We start from the raw sequence: 21,222 nt of genomic DNA, 5'->3' as shown, positions 1-21,222 counted from the left end.
CAAATATTAACAAATACAAATTTCAGCTTAAAAGGAGGGAGAATTCTCTTAAAAAAAAATGCAGCCAGAGTTATCTTATGAGTTAATTGGGTTATCTAAGGAGATATAGTAAGTTTCATTTTATTGCATTCTGGAGGACATTTGGAAAAGATTTGTGCATAAGAGTAAGAGAAAAGTGATCTCTGTAGCCCTTCAATTTTATGAGTATCCTGAACAGTCCAGCCATTGTTAATTTTCCTGAATTTTTATTATGGTATTCTCTTGTTCAAATACTTTGAAGTGCTTACTGCATCTTAGAGACCTGTGCTGTTCAGTATAGTAGCCATTAGCTACCTGTGGCTATTGAGCATTGGAAATGTGGATAGTCAACGGTGAGATTTGCTGTAAGTATAAGATACACATCAATTTTGGAGACTTAGTAAAAGAAAAAAAAAGTGTAAAATATCTTACTAATTTTTTTATTTTGAATGCATATTGAATGATAATGCAGTATTTGATAATATTGTAATGGTTCTTTTCTCAAAGTCTCCATCATAAAATGCAAACTATTTGTACTCTTTTGTGAATTTTTTGTTCCAGTGTAAATAATTCCCCAAATGATCACATTTTATTCTGTATTCTTCTGACTCTGCCTCATGTTTTCTTTCTGCTGCTGTACTGGCTGTCCTATTCTTCAGAGTCCTAGTTCTTCTAGTCCAGAGTAGTCCTTAGTTTCTCTTTACCTTGAACTGAGCATGAGTACCTCTCACTTGATATTCATTTAGTAACTATTAAATGTCTACTGTGTGCTAGATACTGTGGTAGGCACTAGGAACATGAAGATCAAGAAAACATAGTCCTTACTCAAGACAGTTATCGTGTAGTTGAAGAGAAAGAAAGAAATAAGGGCAATTGAGGTGTTATAGATCCTGTGATTAAAGTCTGTACAGAGAACAAGTGGAGGCATAGAGGAAGGGGAATGGCTAATTCTATTTAGGGTTAGTTGTGGGGGAGGAGGTACTGATAAGAGGTTTTCAGACATGAGTAGGTATTAAGTACGTTTCAGTTTGTGTTTTGGAGCAGTGAATGGCCCAGAGCATACGGGCCTTAAAGGAGAAGCAAGAATCATGTATTGCTTTGTAATGTTATTTATACATGCCTTGTGTTGTTATTTGTTGATACACATTGTCTTCTAAACTGCTCAGGGGCAAAAACTATGCGCTGTACTATTTTATATATTTATATAGGATTTCTGTGTTGCTATTAGCATTAATTAATTACAGTAAGAGGGAAATTTTGTGGGTCCTGGTATAAAATAGGAAATAAGAAAGAAGAAAGACAAGCTGCTTTGTCCTAGTTTATGAAATGCCATGAAAAATGTGTAGAGCCTGTATTTTAATATGAAATATGAATATTCCTTAGGGTGGTAATGTTGGAAGAAAGGATTTTTATAAAAGTACTTTTTTAGTGAACATTATTTATTTATATTGTTACTTTTGAGACATACTTTTTATAATACCCTCTTCAGCTAAAGAGATAATTTATTAATCCCAACATTAAATATAACTGACTTTTTTAAAAACAGAATACGGAGTCAAAAAAGTTAAGTCCATCTGTGATTGAAACACTCCCTACAGTTGATCTACATGAAGATTCTTCCAGTGTAGTTGTGGACAGTGAAAACGTGGAAAATATTTCCAGCTCATCTACCTCAGGGATCACTCCAATCTCAAAGCTTGAGTAAGTCATTACAAAGAAAAAAAAATATGATTAGATAATGACAGAAAAATTTCTTTGATACTCAAATTTGGCATTTAGGCTATATAGCAGATCTAAGTAATAATGCCTATTTTATTTTTATACATTATTTAAAGTTTACTTTCCATTTATAGTTACTACAAAATATTGGCTATATTCCCCATGTTGTACAATACATCCTTGAGCCTATCTTACACCCAGTACTTTGTACCTTCCACCCTGCCACCCCTATATTGCCCCTTCCCACCCTCCCCATTGGTAACCACTAGTTTGGTCTCTGTATCTGTGAGTCTGCTACTTTTATTATATTTATTAGTTTGTTGTATTTTTTAGATTCCACATATAAGCTATATCATACAGTATTTATCTTTCTCCGACTTAATTTCACTTAGCATAATGCCCTCCAAGTCCATTCATGTTGCTGCAAATGGCAAAATTTCATTCTTTTTTTTGGCTGACTAGTATTCCATTGTTTGTGTGGGTATGTGTGTGTGTGTGTGTGTGTGTGTGTGTATACATACATACACCACAGCTTCTTTATCCATTTATCTGTTGATAGACTCTTAGGTTGTTTCCATGTCTTAGAAATTGTAAATAATGCTGCTGTGAACATTGGGTACATGTATCTTTCCAAATTAGTGTTTTTGTTTTTTTCAGGTATGTACCCAGGAGTGGAATTGCTGGGTCATAGTTTTAGTTTTTTGAGAAACCTCCCTACTGTTTTCCACAGTGGCTGCACCAATATACATTCCCACCAACAGTGTACAAGGGTTCCCTTTTCTACACATCCTTGCCAACATTTGTTATTTGTAAACTTTATTTTTAACATCTTTATTGGGGTATAATTGCTTTACAGTGGTGTGTTAGTTTCTACTTTATAACAAAGTGAATCAGTTATACATATACATATGTTCCCATATCTCTTCCCTCTTTCGTCTCCCTCCCTCCCACCCTCCCTATCCCACCCCTCCAAGCGGTCACAAAGCACCGAGCCAATATCCCTGTGCCATGTGGCTGCTTCCCACTAGCTATCTACCTTACGTTTGTTAGTGTCCATGCCTCTCTTATTTGTAAACTTTTTGATAATAGCCATTCTGACAGGTGTGAGGTGATATCTCATTGTGGTTTTGATTTGCGTTTCCCTGATGATTAGTGATGTTGAAGGTTTCCTTAATTTAGAAAATCTCTTTTATATTCCTAGCTCCAGCCACACTACAAAGAACAAAACAAAATTCCCTTCTCTTAATACTACATTAAACATATCCTTTATCAAATGAGTTAATTTATATAAAATGTATAGGACAATATCTGGCACATAGTAAAAATACATGTGTCAGTTAATATCATCATTTTTATCATCACTACTATTTTTTTTTTTTTTTAACCACAAGCACTTTTTAGACACCTATTCTCTTCAAGAATGTAAGGGACTGGGTTGAAGGAGTTGTACACAAAGATGTTACAGTTACCATTTAGGAGTTTGCCCTGGTAAGGGACAAGGTAACAGAAGACATACTTAGAAATAATGACAGTATTTAAAATTTTTAAATATTAAATGCTTAGAAAGAATTTAAGGCTAGATACTGTGTATTTGAACAGTACATCTTATTTTTTCATTATATTGAACATGACTGGTGAAATGGGAGTGAGGTAAAGAAAAATATTAAGGTATATATTTTTTAAATGAAATTACAGAAGTGCTTTAAGAATTTTAGTGAAGCGTTTTGAGATAATAGATGATTTCTTGATACTATAGGCAACAATTCTAATATTGGTAGAATGTACTAATAGAAATGAAACATTAGAGAAGATGCATTTAGAATAAATAATTTAAAAATCTTATTTTTGGCAAGATCAGTTATTAACCTATAATATTTTGTTTTAAAATTTGGTAATTAGCTATTGGGTTGGCCAAAAGTTTCGTTCATTTTTTTCCGTAAGATGACTCTAGTAGCACTTAGTTGTCTTTAACTTCATTCGAAGCAGTTTTGTTAGAATGTATGTGACAGCTGTCATATCAGCATGCATTTAAAAAAAGACATCAAAATTGGTGAATTTTTTTGTAGCCATTTTAATATTGAAGATGAAAGAAGAAAAGCAACATTTTCGGTCTGTTATGCTTTATTATTTCAAGAAAGGTAAAAAAGCAACTGAAACACACAAAAAGATTTGTGCAGAGTATGGAGAAGGTGCTGTGACTGATGGAACATGTCAAAAGTGGTTTGCGAAGTTTCATGCTGGAGATTTCTCGCCGGACGGTGCTCCTCGGTCGGGTAGACCAGCTGAAGTTGATAGAGATCAAATTGAGACATTAATTGAGAACAATAAACGTTATACCATAAGGGAGATAGCCAACATACTCAAAGTATCCAGATCAAGCATTGAAAATCATTTGCACCAGCTTGGTTATGTTAATCACTCTGATGTTTGGGTTCCACATAAATTAAGTGGAAAAAACCTTCTTGACTGTATTTCCGCATGCGATTCTCTACTTAAATGTAATGAAAACATTCTGTTTTTAAAACAAATTGTGACGGGCAATGAAAAGTGGATATTGTACAATAATGTGGAACGGAAGAGATCATGGGGCAAGTGAAATGAACCAACACCAACCACACCAAAGTCTGGTCTTCATCCAAAGAAGGTGATGTTGTGTATATGGTGGGATTGGAAGTGAGTCCTCTATTATGAGGTCCTTCTGGAAAACCAAATGATTAATTCCAACAAGTACTGCTCCCAGTTAGACCAACTGAAAGCAACACTCAACAAAAAGCGTCTGGAATTGTTAATTAGCATTTTGTCATTAGTCAACAGAAAATGCATAATCTCCCATCAGGATAACGCAAGACTGCATGTTTCTTTGATGACCAGGCAAAAACCGTTACAGCTTAGCTGGGAAGTTCTGATTCATCCGCCATATTCACCAGGCGTTGCACCTTTGGATTTCCATTTACTTTGGTCTTTACAAAATTCTCTTAATGGAAAAAATTTCAGTTCCTTGGAAGACTGTAAAAGGTACCTGGAACAGTTCTTTGCTTAAAAAGCTAAAAAGTTTTGGGAAGATGGAATTATGAAGTTGCCTGAAAAATGGCAGAAGGTAGTGGAACAAAAGGGTGAATATGTTGTTCAATAATGTTCTTCGTGAAAATGAAAAATGTGTCTTTTATTTTTACTTAAAAACCGAAGGCACTTTTTGGCCAGCCCAGTATTTAAAGGCCAAGCAAGGGCACTAACAGATCGAGTCAACAGTTTACGTAATTTAAATCTTTACACGATTTAAAATATCTGAATTCTTGAAAATCATCTGCAGAGCTCTAAAGCATTCTTTTCTGGCTTAGATTTGTTTTGGAAATCAGTAATATCACTTTTAACTTATGGTTCATTATATCCATTAAATTGTCAGATTGTCTTTTTTGTTTCTATTTTAGTGAAATAGAAAAATCTGGTACTGTTCCTATAGCCAAGCCAAGGGAAACTGAGCAATCTGAAACTGATTGTGATGTTGGTGAGGCCCTTGATGCAAATGCTCCAGTTGACCAGCCTTCCTTTGTCAGTCCACCTGAAAGGTGGGTGTGAGCAGTTGTTTGCCCTTTGTATGGTTCTGTAATAAACAGCAGTGTCACGTTTGAGTAGACTTTGGTGCATGCTTAATTCCACTTTATGACTGAGAGAAAACTGATCCCTTTGTACTCCTTTCTTGGTTTACTTTGTACGCATGTACACTTATAATAGTTTAGATTGCATATACTCGTTATTCAGCTAAAATTTCTTTAATTAATATGCCTTTTGCTTTCAAATAGCCTTGTCAGCCAGCATATAGAAAATGTGTCATCTTCGCATGCTAAAGGAAAGATAACAAAATCGGAATTTGAATCAAAAGTTTCATCAAGTGATCAGGGTGGTGGTGACCCAAAATCTGCATTGAATGCTTCAGATAATTTAAAAAGTGAGGTAGGTAAATAACTTGCACTATATCCTACTTTATTATACAGTGCATTTTTGTTATTAGCTCATCTTGTAATTTGCTATCCGTATTTGCCGTCAAGTCAGGGGATCAGTAGTGATGAATGTGGAACTGAGGTGAACTGTGCTCCCAGATAGTAAGTGGTTACTTCACAGAACTATTGCCAGTATACTGTTTATACATAGTGTTGTCCCAAGTATGAACACTCTTGGGTTATATTTAATTATAAATGTTTTTTTGCCACCATTGATTATTTGATAACCAGATGAATAAAGTCCTTATTTAAGCAGTTAAGAGAGCTATATAGAAGAAGCTATGATTGTTAAGTATCTTCAGAATAAAAATTTAACTCAATAATACAAGATTAAATTTAGTCTCTTCAACCAGAATTATTTTAAAGGGACATTTTACCCTTTGTTATTTGTGTGCAGAATATAACTAGACCAGCTTATATTAAAGAATATGATTCTTAAAATAAAGACAGGGCTCATTCCTGTGTAGCAGTTCTACTTTCTTTTCTTCTTTCGAGTTCTACTTTGACTTCACGTAGAGGCCAGTACAGAATTTCCTGAAGAAATGTTGACAGAGAAGTCTGCTCCCTTCAGCTAAGAAATAGCTAAATAAAAGAGATGAAGCCCAGTCTATGCACTTCAAAACACGTGGAATCAGAGTATTTTAAAATACTGAGTACCACATCCACATTTATTTCTTTATAATTTGGATCTTCTGTTCTCCACCTTTTCTTTCACATATTTTCTGTGAATCTGCACTCATAACCAACTAAACTTCATTCTGGAGACTTTACTATCATTGGGCCAGCTGTTTATTTGATGTTTTTTATAAATATAGGAGGTCCCCATTTCATAGTCCAACATCTTGAAGGAACTAATTTTCCCAGTGAAACCAAATCAAGCATATGTTACAGTTCAGTTGTCAAATACCACAGGCATAAATAAAATTAGACAAACATTACAAAAATGTCTTCTTTGAGCTATTTAAGCATCAAATATAAAATTCAAGCATGGCAGCCAGTTCTGTCCAAGATTGCTTGTTCTCCTTAACCATTTGCAGCAGTGTCTTGCAGATCCTTGAGATAACAGGGGTAAACTCTCTCCTACTCACACAAACTTAACAGGGCAGAATTATTCTGAACTGGATAGTATACAAAACTACTGGACACTTTATAATATGCTCATTATCTGACAGTTTTTCTGGAATATTAAGTTATTTAGGAGGTAATTAATACAGTTACAAATTCCACTCTTTTGCCTGTTATAATGCTTTACAAAGTAATTTTATTGTATTGTTTAGTTCTCTTATTTGTTGCTAAGAGGCGATAGTGATTGCCCTGCCCGAGTCTCACAGAGTGTGTGTACGTTCTTATGTATTTCTTTTTTATTTTATTTTATTTTTTTGCTGTACGCGGGCCTCTCACTGTTGTGGCCTCTCCCGTTGCGGAGCACAGGCTCCGGACGCGCAGGCCCAGTGGCCATGGCTCACGGGCCCAGCCGCTCCGCGGCATGTGGGATCTTCCCGGACCGGGGCACGAACCCGTGTCCCCTGCATCGGCAGGCGGACTCTCAACCACTGCGCCACCAGGGAAGCCCATGTATTTCTTTTAGTATTTGGGCTTTACTCTTAAGTATCTCAACTATATTAATTTTTATAAATATTTGTTTATTTTCTCATTCAAACTAGATTTTTGTTATTTAATTTTTAAATTAGTATAATGCTACTTCTTTAATTTTATTTTCTGCTATGTATTTTTTTTAATAGCCACATACTTTATTTGATAAGTTAGTGTGTTCTGCAAAACACTCCGACATGGAGGTTGTATAGGAACCAATTTGCTAATAAGTCTTCCTAAAGGGAGATAATAGGTATTTGTATTGATGTATTACACTAATACACTAATTAGTATTACTACTCGAAAATGTGCCCTAATATAGCAAATATATACTGTATGAGATATGTGCTATTTACCAAAGTACGCTGTCTAAATAGATGTTTTGTACACTTCTCAAGGTACTGTCAGTAAGTACATTATGTGTTGTTTTAGGAATATAGAAATAATTTAAAAATGGTATGAACATCATTGCATACATTCTTCCAATTAAGAAAAAAATTACAGATTGAATTTTATGCCCTTCCCAGTTACATTTCTTCTCTCCACTTCAGATATAACCACTATCTTGAATTTGGTGTTTTTTACATTGGTAAAGCATGTTTTTAAACTTTTACCAAATATGCATTGCTACAAGCAATACATACTATTATTTGGCATATTTTGAAACAATGTAAAATGGTATTGTTCTTGTCTTAAGTATCATTTTACTCAACGTTTTTGAGTTTTGTCTATTCATTGTTCAATTCTACCACAATTTATTCTTCAATTAATGGATATTTAGATTGTTTCTAATTTTTTTGATGTTATCCATAGTGCTGCAGTAAGTATCCTTATGCATATTTTCTTAGGCACATATGTGTGTTTTCACTGATATTTATACACAGGAGTGGAATTATTGGGTCATAGGGTATGCATATCTTTATTTAATATTCCTAAATGTTAAACTCACTTTAGCAGTCTAATAGATGTACCATGGCTCAATAGGCTGTCACACTTTAACCTCAGATTAGTATAATTTATTTAGTATCTTTAGCTTTCCTTTGCATTCCCTGATTATACTGAGAGTGAACATTTTGTATTTTCTCTTTGCTTAGTTTATTGTTCCTCCTTTACCTCTCCCCCATCATTGATTTGTAGGCAGTCTTTATAGTTGGTAATAATTGTTTGTTGGCTGAATGTGTTGCAGGTATTTATTTCTGTCTCTGGCTATTTGAACCATGTGGTTTATGGTCTTTTGATCTATTTAATTTTTAAATTATAATCTATCCAAATCTATCAGCCTTTTTAAAAATGATTTCTTTCTTCATCTTGTTGAATCCTTTTATAGCCTGAATCATGAAGGTGTTTTTTCTGTACTTTCTTTAAGCTTTGCTTTTCACATTTAGGTTTTCATATCCACTGTAAAATTTTTGTATAAATGGTACTTCTTTTTATTTTAACTTTTATTGGAGTATAATTGACTTACAATGTTGTATTACTTTCTGCTGTATAGCAAAGCGAATCAATTATACATATATCAACTCTTTTTTAGATTCTTTTCCCATATAGGTCATTACAGAGTATTTAGAGTTCCCTCTGCTATACACTAGGTCTTTATTAGTTATGTAAATGGTACTTCTTGTTAAGGATTTTGTAGAAACAATATACGACATCTAAAATTAGTTAGCTTCCTTTAATGTATATATTATTGTAGATTTTAAGTTGGATGCATTAAAATTACAGTATTTATTTGTACAGTTTTTGTATGGGTAATTTTTGGCTTACGATATTATATAGGTTTTTTTTTTACAACCTATGCTAATATTGCTAACATGGGAAGGGATTCATCCTGTGATGCTTAGGTAGAAGATTTTAATTCTTCGAAGAGAAACTCAACTTTTAAGTTAAACCAAAACTTTTCTTTTTACATTTTTTGTTTTTGTTTTCAAAATACTATCCTTCATTATAAAATTGGACTTTTATTTGACAGAAACATTTGTATTTACTATTATAATTTATTAATGTTTTCTCTATATTCTTTGAAATCTGAAATCTGTTTATTTTTGACATTTCTGTCAGAGTTCTGATTATACAAAACCAGGAGAAATTGACCCTGCATCTGTAACAAATCCCAAAGATCCAGAAGATATACCAACATTTGATGAGTGGAAGAAGAAAGTTATGGAAGTAGAAAAAGAAAAAAGTAAGGAAGCACTGTGATTCTTTTTTCTTTTTTTTAAAGGGACTGGTTTAAATATGTAGTTCTCTTTTTAATTGGTAAAACAAAGTAACATTTTTGAAAACTTTTTACAGGTGAAACTTACCAAGATGCCTTTGATTACCCACATGTAATTTACCTGTACATATGTCTTAATCCTGATTAAAATCCGTTATTGTAAATTATTAAATGAGGCTAAAATAAAGTAGGCAGAGCAGTGATTTTTCATCTCGGTTTATAAGAGGAAAGTTGAGGCATGGAAAGTTCTGAGTCATAAAGCTTTAAACTGTAAACAGAATTGAACTAAATTATTATACTTTCTTTTTGTTGTAAATTAAATCTCAGAGTTAAAAATTATGATTGGGATTAGAGATAGGATAGCATTCATCCTTAATAGAATAAAATGTATATGCAAAAAGTTTTGATTTTCATGGATAAGCTTCATTTTGTGAATTGTACTAGGCATAAATTGAGTAATGTGGATTTTTGTAGTTAATTTGTTTATTAGGGATATTTTAAAGTTATTGAGCTGAAGCATTTAGATTTTCATGTGGGTTTTTAAAATATTCTCTTAAGCATTAAAACCTGTTCTCTAGATGGCAGCCTGTTGCTCTTGAGATTGTTTGCTCTGGGTATTTTCAATCATAATCATCGTATATATATATGTTCATAATAAGGTTTGTCTGCAGGTCAGTCAATGCATCCATCTTCTAACGGAGGTCTACATGCCACAAAAAAGGTCCAGAAAAATCGAAATAATTATGCTTCAGTAGAATGTGGTGCCAAAATTTTGGCAGCTAACCCAGAAGCCAAGGTACTGAAGTGTAAAATTCTTCTGTACATATAGAAAACTATTGACTTTATTAAATGTAAATGGGAACTGTATTTTAACATGAGCTGTCTTCCTAATCCACTAATAAATGCAGGATTATGCTTTTAAAGACATTTTCTTGCATGGATTCTTAGTGTATTGGTTGATACATTGCACCCTATTTTTGTTTTTTCTTTTTAAAGACAATTTTTTTAGAGCAGTTAGAGGTTCACAGCAAAATTGAGAGGAAAGTACAGAGATTTCTCATATACCCCCTGTCCCCACTCCTGTTAGCCTCCTCCATCATCAACATCTCCCACCAGAATGGTACATTTGTTACAGTTAATGAACTTATATTGACACATTGTTATCACCTGAAGTCCATAATTTACATTAGCGTTCACTCTTCAACATTCTGTGGTTTTGGACAAATGTATAATGACATGTATCTACCATTATAGTATCATACAGAGTATTTTTACTGCTCTAAAAATCCTCTGTGCTCTACCTATTCACTGCTTTCTTCCCCCAACTTTTGGGAACCACTGATCTTTTTACTATCTCCCTAGTGTTATCTTTTCCAGAATGTCATATAGCTAGAATCATACCATACGCAGCTTTTTCAGATTGGCTTCTTTCACTTATTAGTATGCATGTAAGATTCATCCATGTCTTTTCATGGCTTGATACCTCATTTCTTTTTAGTGTTGAATAATATTCCGTTGTCTGGATGTACCACAGTTTATCCATTCACCTACTGAAGGACATACACTCTGTTTTTAAACTTTTAAAACCTGTGTGAAATTTACAGAAGGAAATAGCTAATAGAAAAATAATTTTTCCCCTATAGTAACAGACATTTAATTTTAAATGTCTTGTTATAAGGCTAACTTAGCACAGTATAGACAAAACTTATAAATTTTAGCTACTTTTATGCTTTCTTCCCAAAGTGAATGTTTCAGAGTCTTAGGTGTATTTTAAGATCTAAAAATATAGAAAACCTAGAAAGCTTGATAGTTGAAATAAATCTTGTTCTTTAAGTAATTTATTCCCTTCCCCCTTTCTAAAAATAGAGCACATCTGCTATTCTTATAGAAAATATGGATCTTTATATGTTGAATCCCTGCAGCACTAAAATTTGGTAAGTAATATAAAATTTAATAAAGTGTACTCTACATGTATTATATTAAGCTTTTATTTTGGGGTTAGGTTGATTTGTTCATATAGTCACTTAATAAGCATTTATGATTGGTTGGTGCTGGTACTGTACTTACCTTGGGTCCTGGGGTACAAAATTGAAGACAAAAATGCCTTTCCTTTTAAGGACGATGTCACACAAAAAAATTGACAGATCTAGTTCAACAGTTTTCAAATGGTATAAAAAGTACTGCTGCTAAGGTATTATAGGAAAAGAGATGATATATAACTGCAGAAGAGGATGAGCTTGCTAGAAGAGGTAGTTCATGAGCTGAATCTTGAAGGATGAATTCCTTGAATTCATAGGAAGTCACAGATGAGGGAGGCAAAGGTATTCAGGAACTATAAGAATAAGGGGATAGCACTAAAAGGAGCATATTTATCTTCTGGGCAACTATAAGTAGAAGCAACCTGAAGAAGTTATTTTAGTGATTACAAGAATAGAGGTACAATTAGAGTAATCATGGAAGATGAGACAGCAGAGTCAGTTTAGCAATAACCAGGCCATTCCATGCTACACACACCCAGCTTAAAAGTTTCTGAAGTTTATCTTAAAGACCGTGGAGCGTAGTGTTTGTTTTAAGTAAGGAAATGACATGACCTCACTGGCATTTTAGGAAGGCTTATCCTTAAAAGACGGCCTACAGCATAATGCAGTTGGAAGCAGGGAAACCAATTAGGAACCTGTTGTCATAGCTCAGGTGAGAAATGAGGGCTTTAATTAAGACATTCGCAATTTGGATAAAGAAGAGAGGGGAATGTGAAAAATTTGTATAGCAGATAAAATTGACAGCTCTTGGTTAGTAATTGGATGTGAAGAGAGGGGCATCTGTTAATCTCCCTTGATTTTGGCTTCCCTGCTTGGATCTATGATTCTGCCATTAACTAAGAATATAGGCAAAGGAACCGATTCATGTGGGAAATAAATTGATATACCAACAGTTTTATCAGATTACTTGATTTCATTGATCAAAAGCAGCTGTTTTAAAAAAGAATTGCGGTAAATCACCACCATCAAATTGAGTAACTAATATATGTGATATATATACATTTTTTTAATTTAAAGAGAAACTCCTTAAAGATAATGCTTATTCTTTTCTACTTTTGGTTTTCACTCCTTTTGTTAATATACATATTTAAGTTCAGTTTGAAAATTAACACCAAGCTATTTAAGGGTATTAAGGGATAATATTAAAAAACTTAATTTTTCCATATGCCATTTGGTCTGGAAACTGAATTTGAGGAAATAGTTATCTGAGATCATAATCAAAATGTTATTTTTGGGCTTTTGTTTTTGTTTGTAAAAGCCCCTGTAGTCAGTAACAACTCAGTTTTTATGCTCTAAAATTTTGTATTTTAAGCAAAGACATGCTGGGATGAAGTTATATGAAGCAATCATTTTGTTTTATTCTGGTTTACAGAATAAGTGATCATAGCTACCTGTTTTTTGTTTTTTGTTTTTTTTGCGGTACGCGGGCCTCTCACTGTTGTGGCCTCTCCCGTTGTGGAGCACAGGCTCTGGACGCGCAGGCCCAGCGGCCATGGCTCATGGGCCCAGCCGCTCCGCTGCATGTGGGATCTTCCTGGACCGGGGCACGAACCCGTGTTCCCTGCATCGGCAGGTGGACTCCCAACCACTGCGCCACCAGGGAAGCCCTGTATTTTAACGTTTTTGCAGACAGCATGTATTCGTGTATATGTGTTTACTGTATATTTTACTTTTTGCTCATCCATTTATGCGTCTTTTCATTGCATAATTTAAAAACCTCAGAACACCTTTACTGATTTCACCTGACTTGATTGGATTGACCCAGCTAAGGTATATTAAGACCACACAGTCTCATTATAGCTTTATAAATCCTAATATCTGGTAGAATAAGTTTATACCTCATCTTCAGATGTATCTTCACTATTTTTGTCCCTTTGTTTTTTCTTTTAAATTTTAGAATCATCTTGTTGAATTCTAAAAAAAGAATCATGCTGGAATTTTTATTGAGATTGTATCAAATGTCTAGATGAATTTCAGGGTAATTGACATTTTAGGATTTTGAGCCTTCTTGTTCATTTGATAGTTTGTCCATTTGTTCATTCATTCGTTTGTTCCTTCTTTCGTTCTTTCTATGTTTATGGAGCACCTGTTAATGTGAGGTTGCTGATACTAGAAATAACATTGTTTCACAAATTAGGCTGAGATCCTGGAAAGGTGTCAATCCCTAATCACTAATGAGATTGAACATATTTTCATGCACCAGTTTTTCCTATAAATAATGCTGCTATGAACATTGGGGTGCATGTATTGTATCTTTTCAAATTAATGTTCTCATTTTCTTCAGTTTTATACCCAACAGTGGAATTGCTGGATCTTATGGTAGTTTTATTTTAAATGTTTCGAAGAACCTCCATACTGTTTTACATAGTGGCTGCACCAATTTACAGTGTACTAGGTTTCCTGCCAACAGTGTACTAGGGTTCCCTTTTATCCACATCCTTGCCAACGTTTGTTATTTGTAGACTTTTCAGTGGTAGCCATTCTGACATATGTGAGGTGATATATCTTCGTGGTTTTGATTTGCATTTTTTGATGATTAGCTGTGTTGATCATTTTTCATGTGCCTGTTGGCCATCTGTATATCTTCTTGGAAAAATGTCTATTCAAGTCTTCTGCCCATTTTTAACACATTTTTGACCAGAGACGTATTATGGCCACAGGAGTTAGTTTCTGCAAAAATCCCCCGGTCAGTAATGTGTTGGGCTTCCCTGGTGGCACAGTGGTTAAGAGTCCACCTGCCAATGCAGGGGACACGGGTTCGAGCCCTGGTCCGGGAAGATCCCACCTGCCGCGGAGCAGCTGAGCCCGTGCGCCACAACTACTGAGCCTGAGCTCTAGAGCACATACTCTGCAACAAGAGAAGCCACTGCAATGAGAAGCCTGCACACCACAACGAGGAGTAGCCCCCACTCACCACAACTAGAGAAAGCCCGCTCGCAGCAACAAAGACCCAACACAGCCAAACAATAAAAATAAATAAATAAAATAATGTGTTAAACTGGGTTCTTCGTTTTCTTTGATATTGAGTTGTATGAGTTTATAAATTCTGGATATTAACCCCTTATCACTCATCATTTGCAAATTTTTTCTCCCATTCCGTAGGTTGTCTTTTTTTGTTTTGTTGATGGTTTCCTTTGCTGTGCTAAAGCTTTTAAGTTTACTTTTGCTTTTATTTCTTTTGCCTTAGGAGACAGATCCAAAAAAATAGGGCTGTGATTTATGTCAGAGTGTTTTGCCTATGTTCTTTTCTAGGAGGTCTGTGGTTTCAGGTCTTACATTTAGGTCTTTAATCCATTTTGAGTTTACTTTTGTATATGGTGTGAGGAAATGTTCTGATCTCATTTTTTTTACATTTAGCTGTCCAGTTTTTCCAGCACCACTTATTGAAGAGACTGTCTTTTCTCCATTGTATATTCTTGTCTTCATTGTCATGGATTAATTGACCATAAGTACATGGGTTTATTTCTGGGCTCTCCATCCTGTTCCATTGATCTGTTGTCTGTTTTTGTGTCAGTACCATGCTGCTTTGATTACTGTTAGTTTGCAGCATAATCTGAAGTCAGGGAGCATGATATCTCCAGCTTTGTTCGTTTTTCTCAAGATTCAGTGTTCTAAGTTTGGAACTCAACTGTAAAACCTTCCATGCCTCTGGGAAGATGTTAATTTTAAATTAAATTAAGTATGTGATTTCAAAAATAAATATTTAGTACAGTCACATGGCTCAAACCCAAAAAGGTATTTAAAAGAGGTAGGGGAGTTACAGTGAGAAATATACTTCCAATCTGTCATCTATCTTCCTATTCAGTGTTACATTTTTAGGTATCTTTTTAGTTTCTTTATGCAAAAAATTAGAGATTTTTATTTATCTTTCACTTTTCACAGTAGCATATTATACTTACTGTCTCACCTTGAATTAAGTTTTAACTTAAAAATATCTGGTCATGTTTCTGTTTCACTCATAAAACTTTCTCATTTTTTTTTTTTTTGATAGCTTCATGAAAATCCATTATATGATTGTACCAAGATTTAACTAGTCTTCTGTTGATGGTATTTGGGTTGTTTATAATCTTTTGCCATAACAGGCAGTTATTATAAATAAGCTTGTGCATGTACTGTTTTATACTTGTGTGAATAGATGGGAAGTTTTAAAAATTATTTTTAAAAGAAATAGTTATGAGACTATATAGGTTTTCTATTTCTTCTTGAGTTAGTTTTGGTAAATTACATTTTTCTAGGAATTTGTCTTTAATCCATTTTGAAAGTTTTTGTAGTAAAGCTGTTTATGGTATTCTCTTATTGTTTAAAGATCTTTTCTTTGTAGCTTTGCAGTATAGTCTGAAGTCAGGGAATGTGATTCTACCAGCTCTCTTCTTTCTCAAGATTGTTTTGGCTATTTGGGGTATTTTGTGTTTCTATATAAGTTTTAAAGATATGTGTTCTAGTTTTGTGAAAAATGCCATTGGATTGCATTGAATTTGTAGATTGCCTTGGGTAGTATGTTCATATCATCTAAATTTTGACACATGGTATTTTATCAAACTATTCTTATGTTTAGATCTGCTACTTTACTGATCTTTTAAAATTCCTGACCTATAAATAATTAAGGGAAGTATGTTGAAATTAGATTTGTCAGCTTTTTATGTAGTTCTATTAATTTACAGTGTTGTCTGCCTCTAAGAAAATAGAAAAGGTAAGGCAGTAAGATAAGAAAGCATTTTAAAATCAACTTTCATGTGGAATAATTACATAGGTACTAATGTTTTATGAGTCTGTTAGTTTAATACAAGTTTTAGAATTGTTAAATCTGCCCAGTGAATTGACTCTTTACACCTGGAAATACATTTGTCCAAAAGTTTATTTTAACTGTTAGTAATATAGCTCCTATCTTCTTAGAAATTGAGAACATTGTATGCAAAAAAAAGGAGGTAGAGGAGAATTTGCCTTTTCTTCTTAATGCTCTTTTAGATTTATTTTCTCCATTGTAAATAAAAAGCAAAGTCTTGAGTCTGATTTTCTTTAATTTCCTCTCCCCAGGGTGTTGTGGTGGTATGGACAATGTTTAGGCTTTGGAGCCAGATAGATGTTTGTTTTGACTTTTAGCTTTACTATGTATTGGCTAAATGACTATTAGTTAGGGCTCTTGATTCTGCTGTTTTAACAGAGACCAGATAACTGTGGTTTAAAAAAGATAGGTATTTAATTTTCTCTGACATAAAAACCTCAAGCTGGTAGATGGTGCAGGGAACAGAGAACAATGAAAGGACCCACACACCTTCTGTCATGTTTTTCTACCACCCCTGAGATGTTGTCTCTGCCTGCATTGCTGAGATGATTTCCTACCACATCCTCATTCTAGCCTGCAAGGTAGGAAAAAGCAAATGGAGAGGTAGCAGCTTCTTTTTAAAGGCTTGACCTGGAAGTTGCACTGGACACGCCGCTCACATCCCATGACTCATAACTAAGCAACATTGCCAAGACTGGGAAAAACAGTCTTTGATGGGTGGCCGTATGCTTGGCTACATCTTTGGGCCGGGGGGACAGGTTCTGTTACTAAAAAGGCAGAAGGGAAAAATGTGAAGTAACCAGTTAGTGATTGTTGAATGGTTCTATAAAATGGAGATAGTGTCCTATGCAGTTTGGTTGTACGACTTAAATCAAAGGATAGATGTGAATCATCTACCATGGTATCTGACCCAGAGTAAGCATTCAGCTAATGTTAGTTTCCTTTTCTTCATGAGCTTTTCTCTGAATCATGGCTGTTTTTACCATCTCCTGGAACTCAGTTCTGTTGCTTTCCAGGATTAACACAATATGTTAATTTCAATGCCTTTAATTTATTTAACATTTAATTGTCAGTGTATGTAATCTCATTTGATATAATACTTAGTTTATTAAAGTATTGGAATGCTAGATGTCATGAGTATTTCTTTTCCCTAAATGCCATGCTTTATGCAGTTTTATTTTACACATATAGAACCATACTTTAATTTTTTCCTAAACAGCAATATTTTGTGGCATCTTTTCCATGTCCATAAATATATATATCTCAAGTATCATTTTTTTCAAAAATTTCATACACATGATTTCATATAATCCCATAATAACCCTTTTTTTCCCCTTCCCTACCCCTATTTCCCCTCCTCCTTTCCCTCTCCCCACTGGTAACCACCAGTTTGTTCTCTATATCTGTGAGTCTGCTTCTTTTTTGTTTTATTTACTAGTTTGTTGTATTTTTAAAAACAGCTTTATTGAGGAATAATTGGCATAAAAAACTGCATGTAAAATAAATTGTGAAATGTTAAAGTGTATGATTTGATAAGTTTTGACATTTATACGTCTATGAAACCATCACCACAATGAAGATAACAAGCATGTCTATCTCCCCGAAAAGTCCTCATGCCCCTTTATAATTTTTCCCTCCCAGCCTTAACTCCATAGCAATTAAAGATCTGTTTTATATCACTATACATTAGTTTATATTTTCCAAATTTTTATGTAAATGGAATGTATGGTTTTTGGTACTTTTTTTTTTTTTTGTGGTACGCGGGCCTCTCACTATTGTGCCTCTCCCATTGTGGAGCACAGGCTCCGGACGCGCAGGCTCAGTGGCCATGGCTCACGGGCCCAGCCGCTCCACGGCATGTGGGATCTTCCCGGACCGGGACACGAACCCGTGTCTCCTGCATCGGCAGGCGGACTCTCAACCACTGCGCCACCAGGGAAGCCCTTTAGTACCATTTTTAATAGCTGTTTGGTATTTCATTGTCTGGGTGGGGCCATAATTTGTTAATCAATGCTCTGTGCTAAACATTTAGGTTGACTTTCCCCCCCTGCTCTTATAAACTGTGCTTTGTTACATTTATTAAGATGTATATTCAAGGGTGATCATTTGGAGACGTGTATCCGTAGATTAAATTTCTGAAAGTATATCGCTGAGTCAAAGGCTATGGTACCTTTTGAGACAGTATGGCCAAACTGCCCTCTAGTCTGGTCAGGTTACACTCGTACTAGTTGTTCTTAGTTAAGTCATTCCTTCTCCAAGAATGAGGTTTGTCATTAGAAAAGAATCTTCTAAAAAAATATTATAGGACAAAATCAGTATCTTTTTTTCCCATTAATGATATGGCTGGGAAATACTTAAGGGTGTTCCTTTTTTATAACCAAGGTTGCTAATCCTCTTCCTTCCTTACATTTTTTTTTAATGAGTAACTTCATGGAGGTCTAGTTTATGTAAGCTGTTAATGTCATGTTTAATATGAACTGTTATTTTGGTTGGTTTATCTAAATAATTGTCTTGTGTTCTTTTTAAAGGTTTGTTATTGAACTCTGTGAACCAATTCAAGTAAAACAGTTTGATATTGCAAATTATGAATTATTTTCTTCTACTCCTAAAGACTTTCTGGTTTCTATCAGTGACAGGTAAATTCTAAAGCTGGTTTCTACAGAGTTTATATTGGATTTTCAGAATAAAAATTTAAAAACAAGTCACATTTTAAAACTTTAATTATTTTATTTTTTATTTTAATCAACTTGTATCAATTTGTAAGAACAATAGTAATACTACTGTAGGAAAGGCACTTGTTAGTTTTACTTTCATTAACTTATATAGTGCTTATAACAGCCCTCTGATATTATTCCCTTATGAGATGAGGAAACAGACAAGGAGAGATTAAGTAGCTTGCCTAGATCACATGACTTGTGACTTGGACAACCAAGATTCAAATGTAGATCTGTATGACTTTAAAGTCCTTACTTTTAATATATTATGACCTATTGCTTTCCGATATTTCTTTAAAAAGTTATTAAAAACATACATGAACATTTTATATCATGAGGTATATTTTTGTTAAAGTATATTTTTAAAACTTTGGTATATATGTGTGATTATAAGAGAAATAAACATACGTTGTAAGGAATTTGGTAGAGAACCCCAATCCTGTCAACCATAGATAACTGTATTAGCATTTTAATACATTCCTTCCAGTCTTTTCTACACATTTATTCTACCAAAAAAGTCAATTTTTAATGCTTACATCTTGAGAATATCCTTTTGTGTTTTAAACACATCATTTTTAATGAATACTTGATATTTTCCTCCCAGTGGAGGTGTTTATTCCTTCCTTAAATCCTTTTTGAGTGCCCGTAATTTACCATGTAGGATGCTGTTTTTTTTGTTTGTTTTGGTTTTATTTTCGCGATACATGGGCCTCTCACTCTTGTGGCCTCTCCCGTTGCGGAGCACAGGCTCCAGACGCGCAGGCCCAGCAGCCATGGCTCACGGGCCCAGCCACTCCGCGGCATGTGGGATCTTCCTGGACCGGGGCACAAACCCGTGTCCCCTGCATTGGCAGGTGGACTCTCAACCACTGCGCCACCAGGGAAGCCCTACCATTCCACAGGGTTTTCTGTGGTGTTTCTTCCCCCACCCCACAGTTAGCATTGCCTATATACAGTTTTTGAAATGAATTCTCAAGATCTCTCCTTCATTTTTCTTTTACTAATCTTGCTCAAATCATTTCCTTTTCTCTAAGCTGTAATTTTCTTATTTTAAAGGGGGAAAAGCTATATAAGAGCTGGGAAATTCAAATATAGTAAAGGATTTTTTCTTTTTCCCTTTCCACCAGTACTTATACTTCATATCATCACACACTTATCAGTACATGAAGAATAGTACCTCTTTCTTCCAAAACAATCTCTTGGCTACTTTCTGTTTTAAAACCTCCAGTTTACTTGGAAGCCCTCCCAAACCCCAAGAAGCAGTCCTGGTCCTACTTTTGTCTTCCTCTGTCTTCTATTTGATAATGGTGTAATTTTTCAAGACCATCTTTCCTCATAAGGAAGAACCTGTCAGAGTTTAGCTGGAAGAGAAAAATGTATTTATTCAATTCGATGCTTAACTCATATTTAAACTATGTTAAGTGAGTGTGTTTACCTGGAGAGGGGAAGAATAATGCATAGGATCTCATCTCTTTTGAAAATATGATGGAACCTCTCAATATGTGATTTATGATTTTCTAAAAAGGAATATTTATATGTTGTATTTTCTAGATACCCCACAAATAAATGGATTAAGCTGGGTACTTTCCATGGTAGAGATGAGAGGAGTGTCCAGAGTTTCCCTTTAGATGAACAGATGTATGCCAAATATGTTAAGGTATGTTTATATTTGCAGAACTATGTTCTATAATGAAACATACCTGTTATTCATACTTTGTACCTCACCTGTTCAGAAATAAGAAAAATTAAGAGGAAATTTACTGCAGTACTCCTTTTAATAAAACAATTCTTACTTGGATATATTATTTTATGGGACAAATACTAATAAAGTCCCTTTTGTATAACTGGAAACCTAGGCTAGTTTTTTGATATCTGTGGCTCTGATGAAATTCCAAATTATAACTCATAATATTTTTGGAGTCTTGATATAAAATGTCATCTATAGTATTATATTTCTTTATATTTTAAAACCCAAATCAGTTAGTCACTGCAGTCTTTAAAGCAGTTCCGATTATTAGAATCTAAGATCATTTCCATTTTCATCTAGTTATTTATCATTATAGCTTTTTGCCTTTTGTATACTCAAGTGAAATATGTCTAAGTAACAATTTCAAATAAAGGTTTAACCATTTAAATTCCTGCT

General features: G+C 34.3%; 1 protein-coding gene across 2 annotated transcripts in view; it reads left to right on the top strand.

The window, feature by feature from the left end:
* SUCO (SUN domain containing ossification factor) overlaps positions 1 to 21,222 on the top strand; it is a 73,870-nt gene that overhangs the window by 20,335 nt on the left and 32,313 nt on the right. For both annotated transcript variants that reach the window (XM_007446756.1, XM_007446757.1), the window contains 8 exons: positions 1,565 to 1,719; positions 5,166 to 5,303; positions 5,538 to 5,688; positions 9,387 to 9,510; positions 10,215 to 10,339; positions 11,410 to 11,477; positions 18,894 to 19,001; positions 20,631 to 20,736. In XM_007446756.1, the coding sequence (XP_007446818.1) occupies positions 1,565 to 1,719; positions 5,166 to 5,303; positions 5,538 to 5,688; positions 9,387 to 9,510; positions 10,215 to 10,339; positions 11,410 to 11,477; positions 18,894 to 19,001; positions 20,631 to 20,736 (975 nt within the window). The remainder of the gene's footprint in view (positions 1 to 1,564; positions 1,720 to 5,165; positions 5,304 to 5,537; positions 5,689 to 9,386; positions 9,511 to 10,214; positions 10,340 to 11,409; positions 11,478 to 18,893; positions 19,002 to 20,630; positions 20,737 to 21,222) is intronic.

The sequence above is a fragment of the Lipotes vexillifer genome, unplaced genomic scaffold (assembly GCF_000442215.2).
Source record: "Lipotes vexillifer unplaced genomic scaffold, Lipotes_vexillifer_v1.1 scaffold685, whole genome shotgun sequence".
Lineage (NCBI taxonomy): Eukaryota > Metazoa > Chordata > Mammalia > Artiodactyla > Lipotidae > Lipotes > Lipotes vexillifer.
Note: the sequence above shows the minus strand (reverse complement) of the source record. Positions and strands in the feature narration are given on the sequence as shown.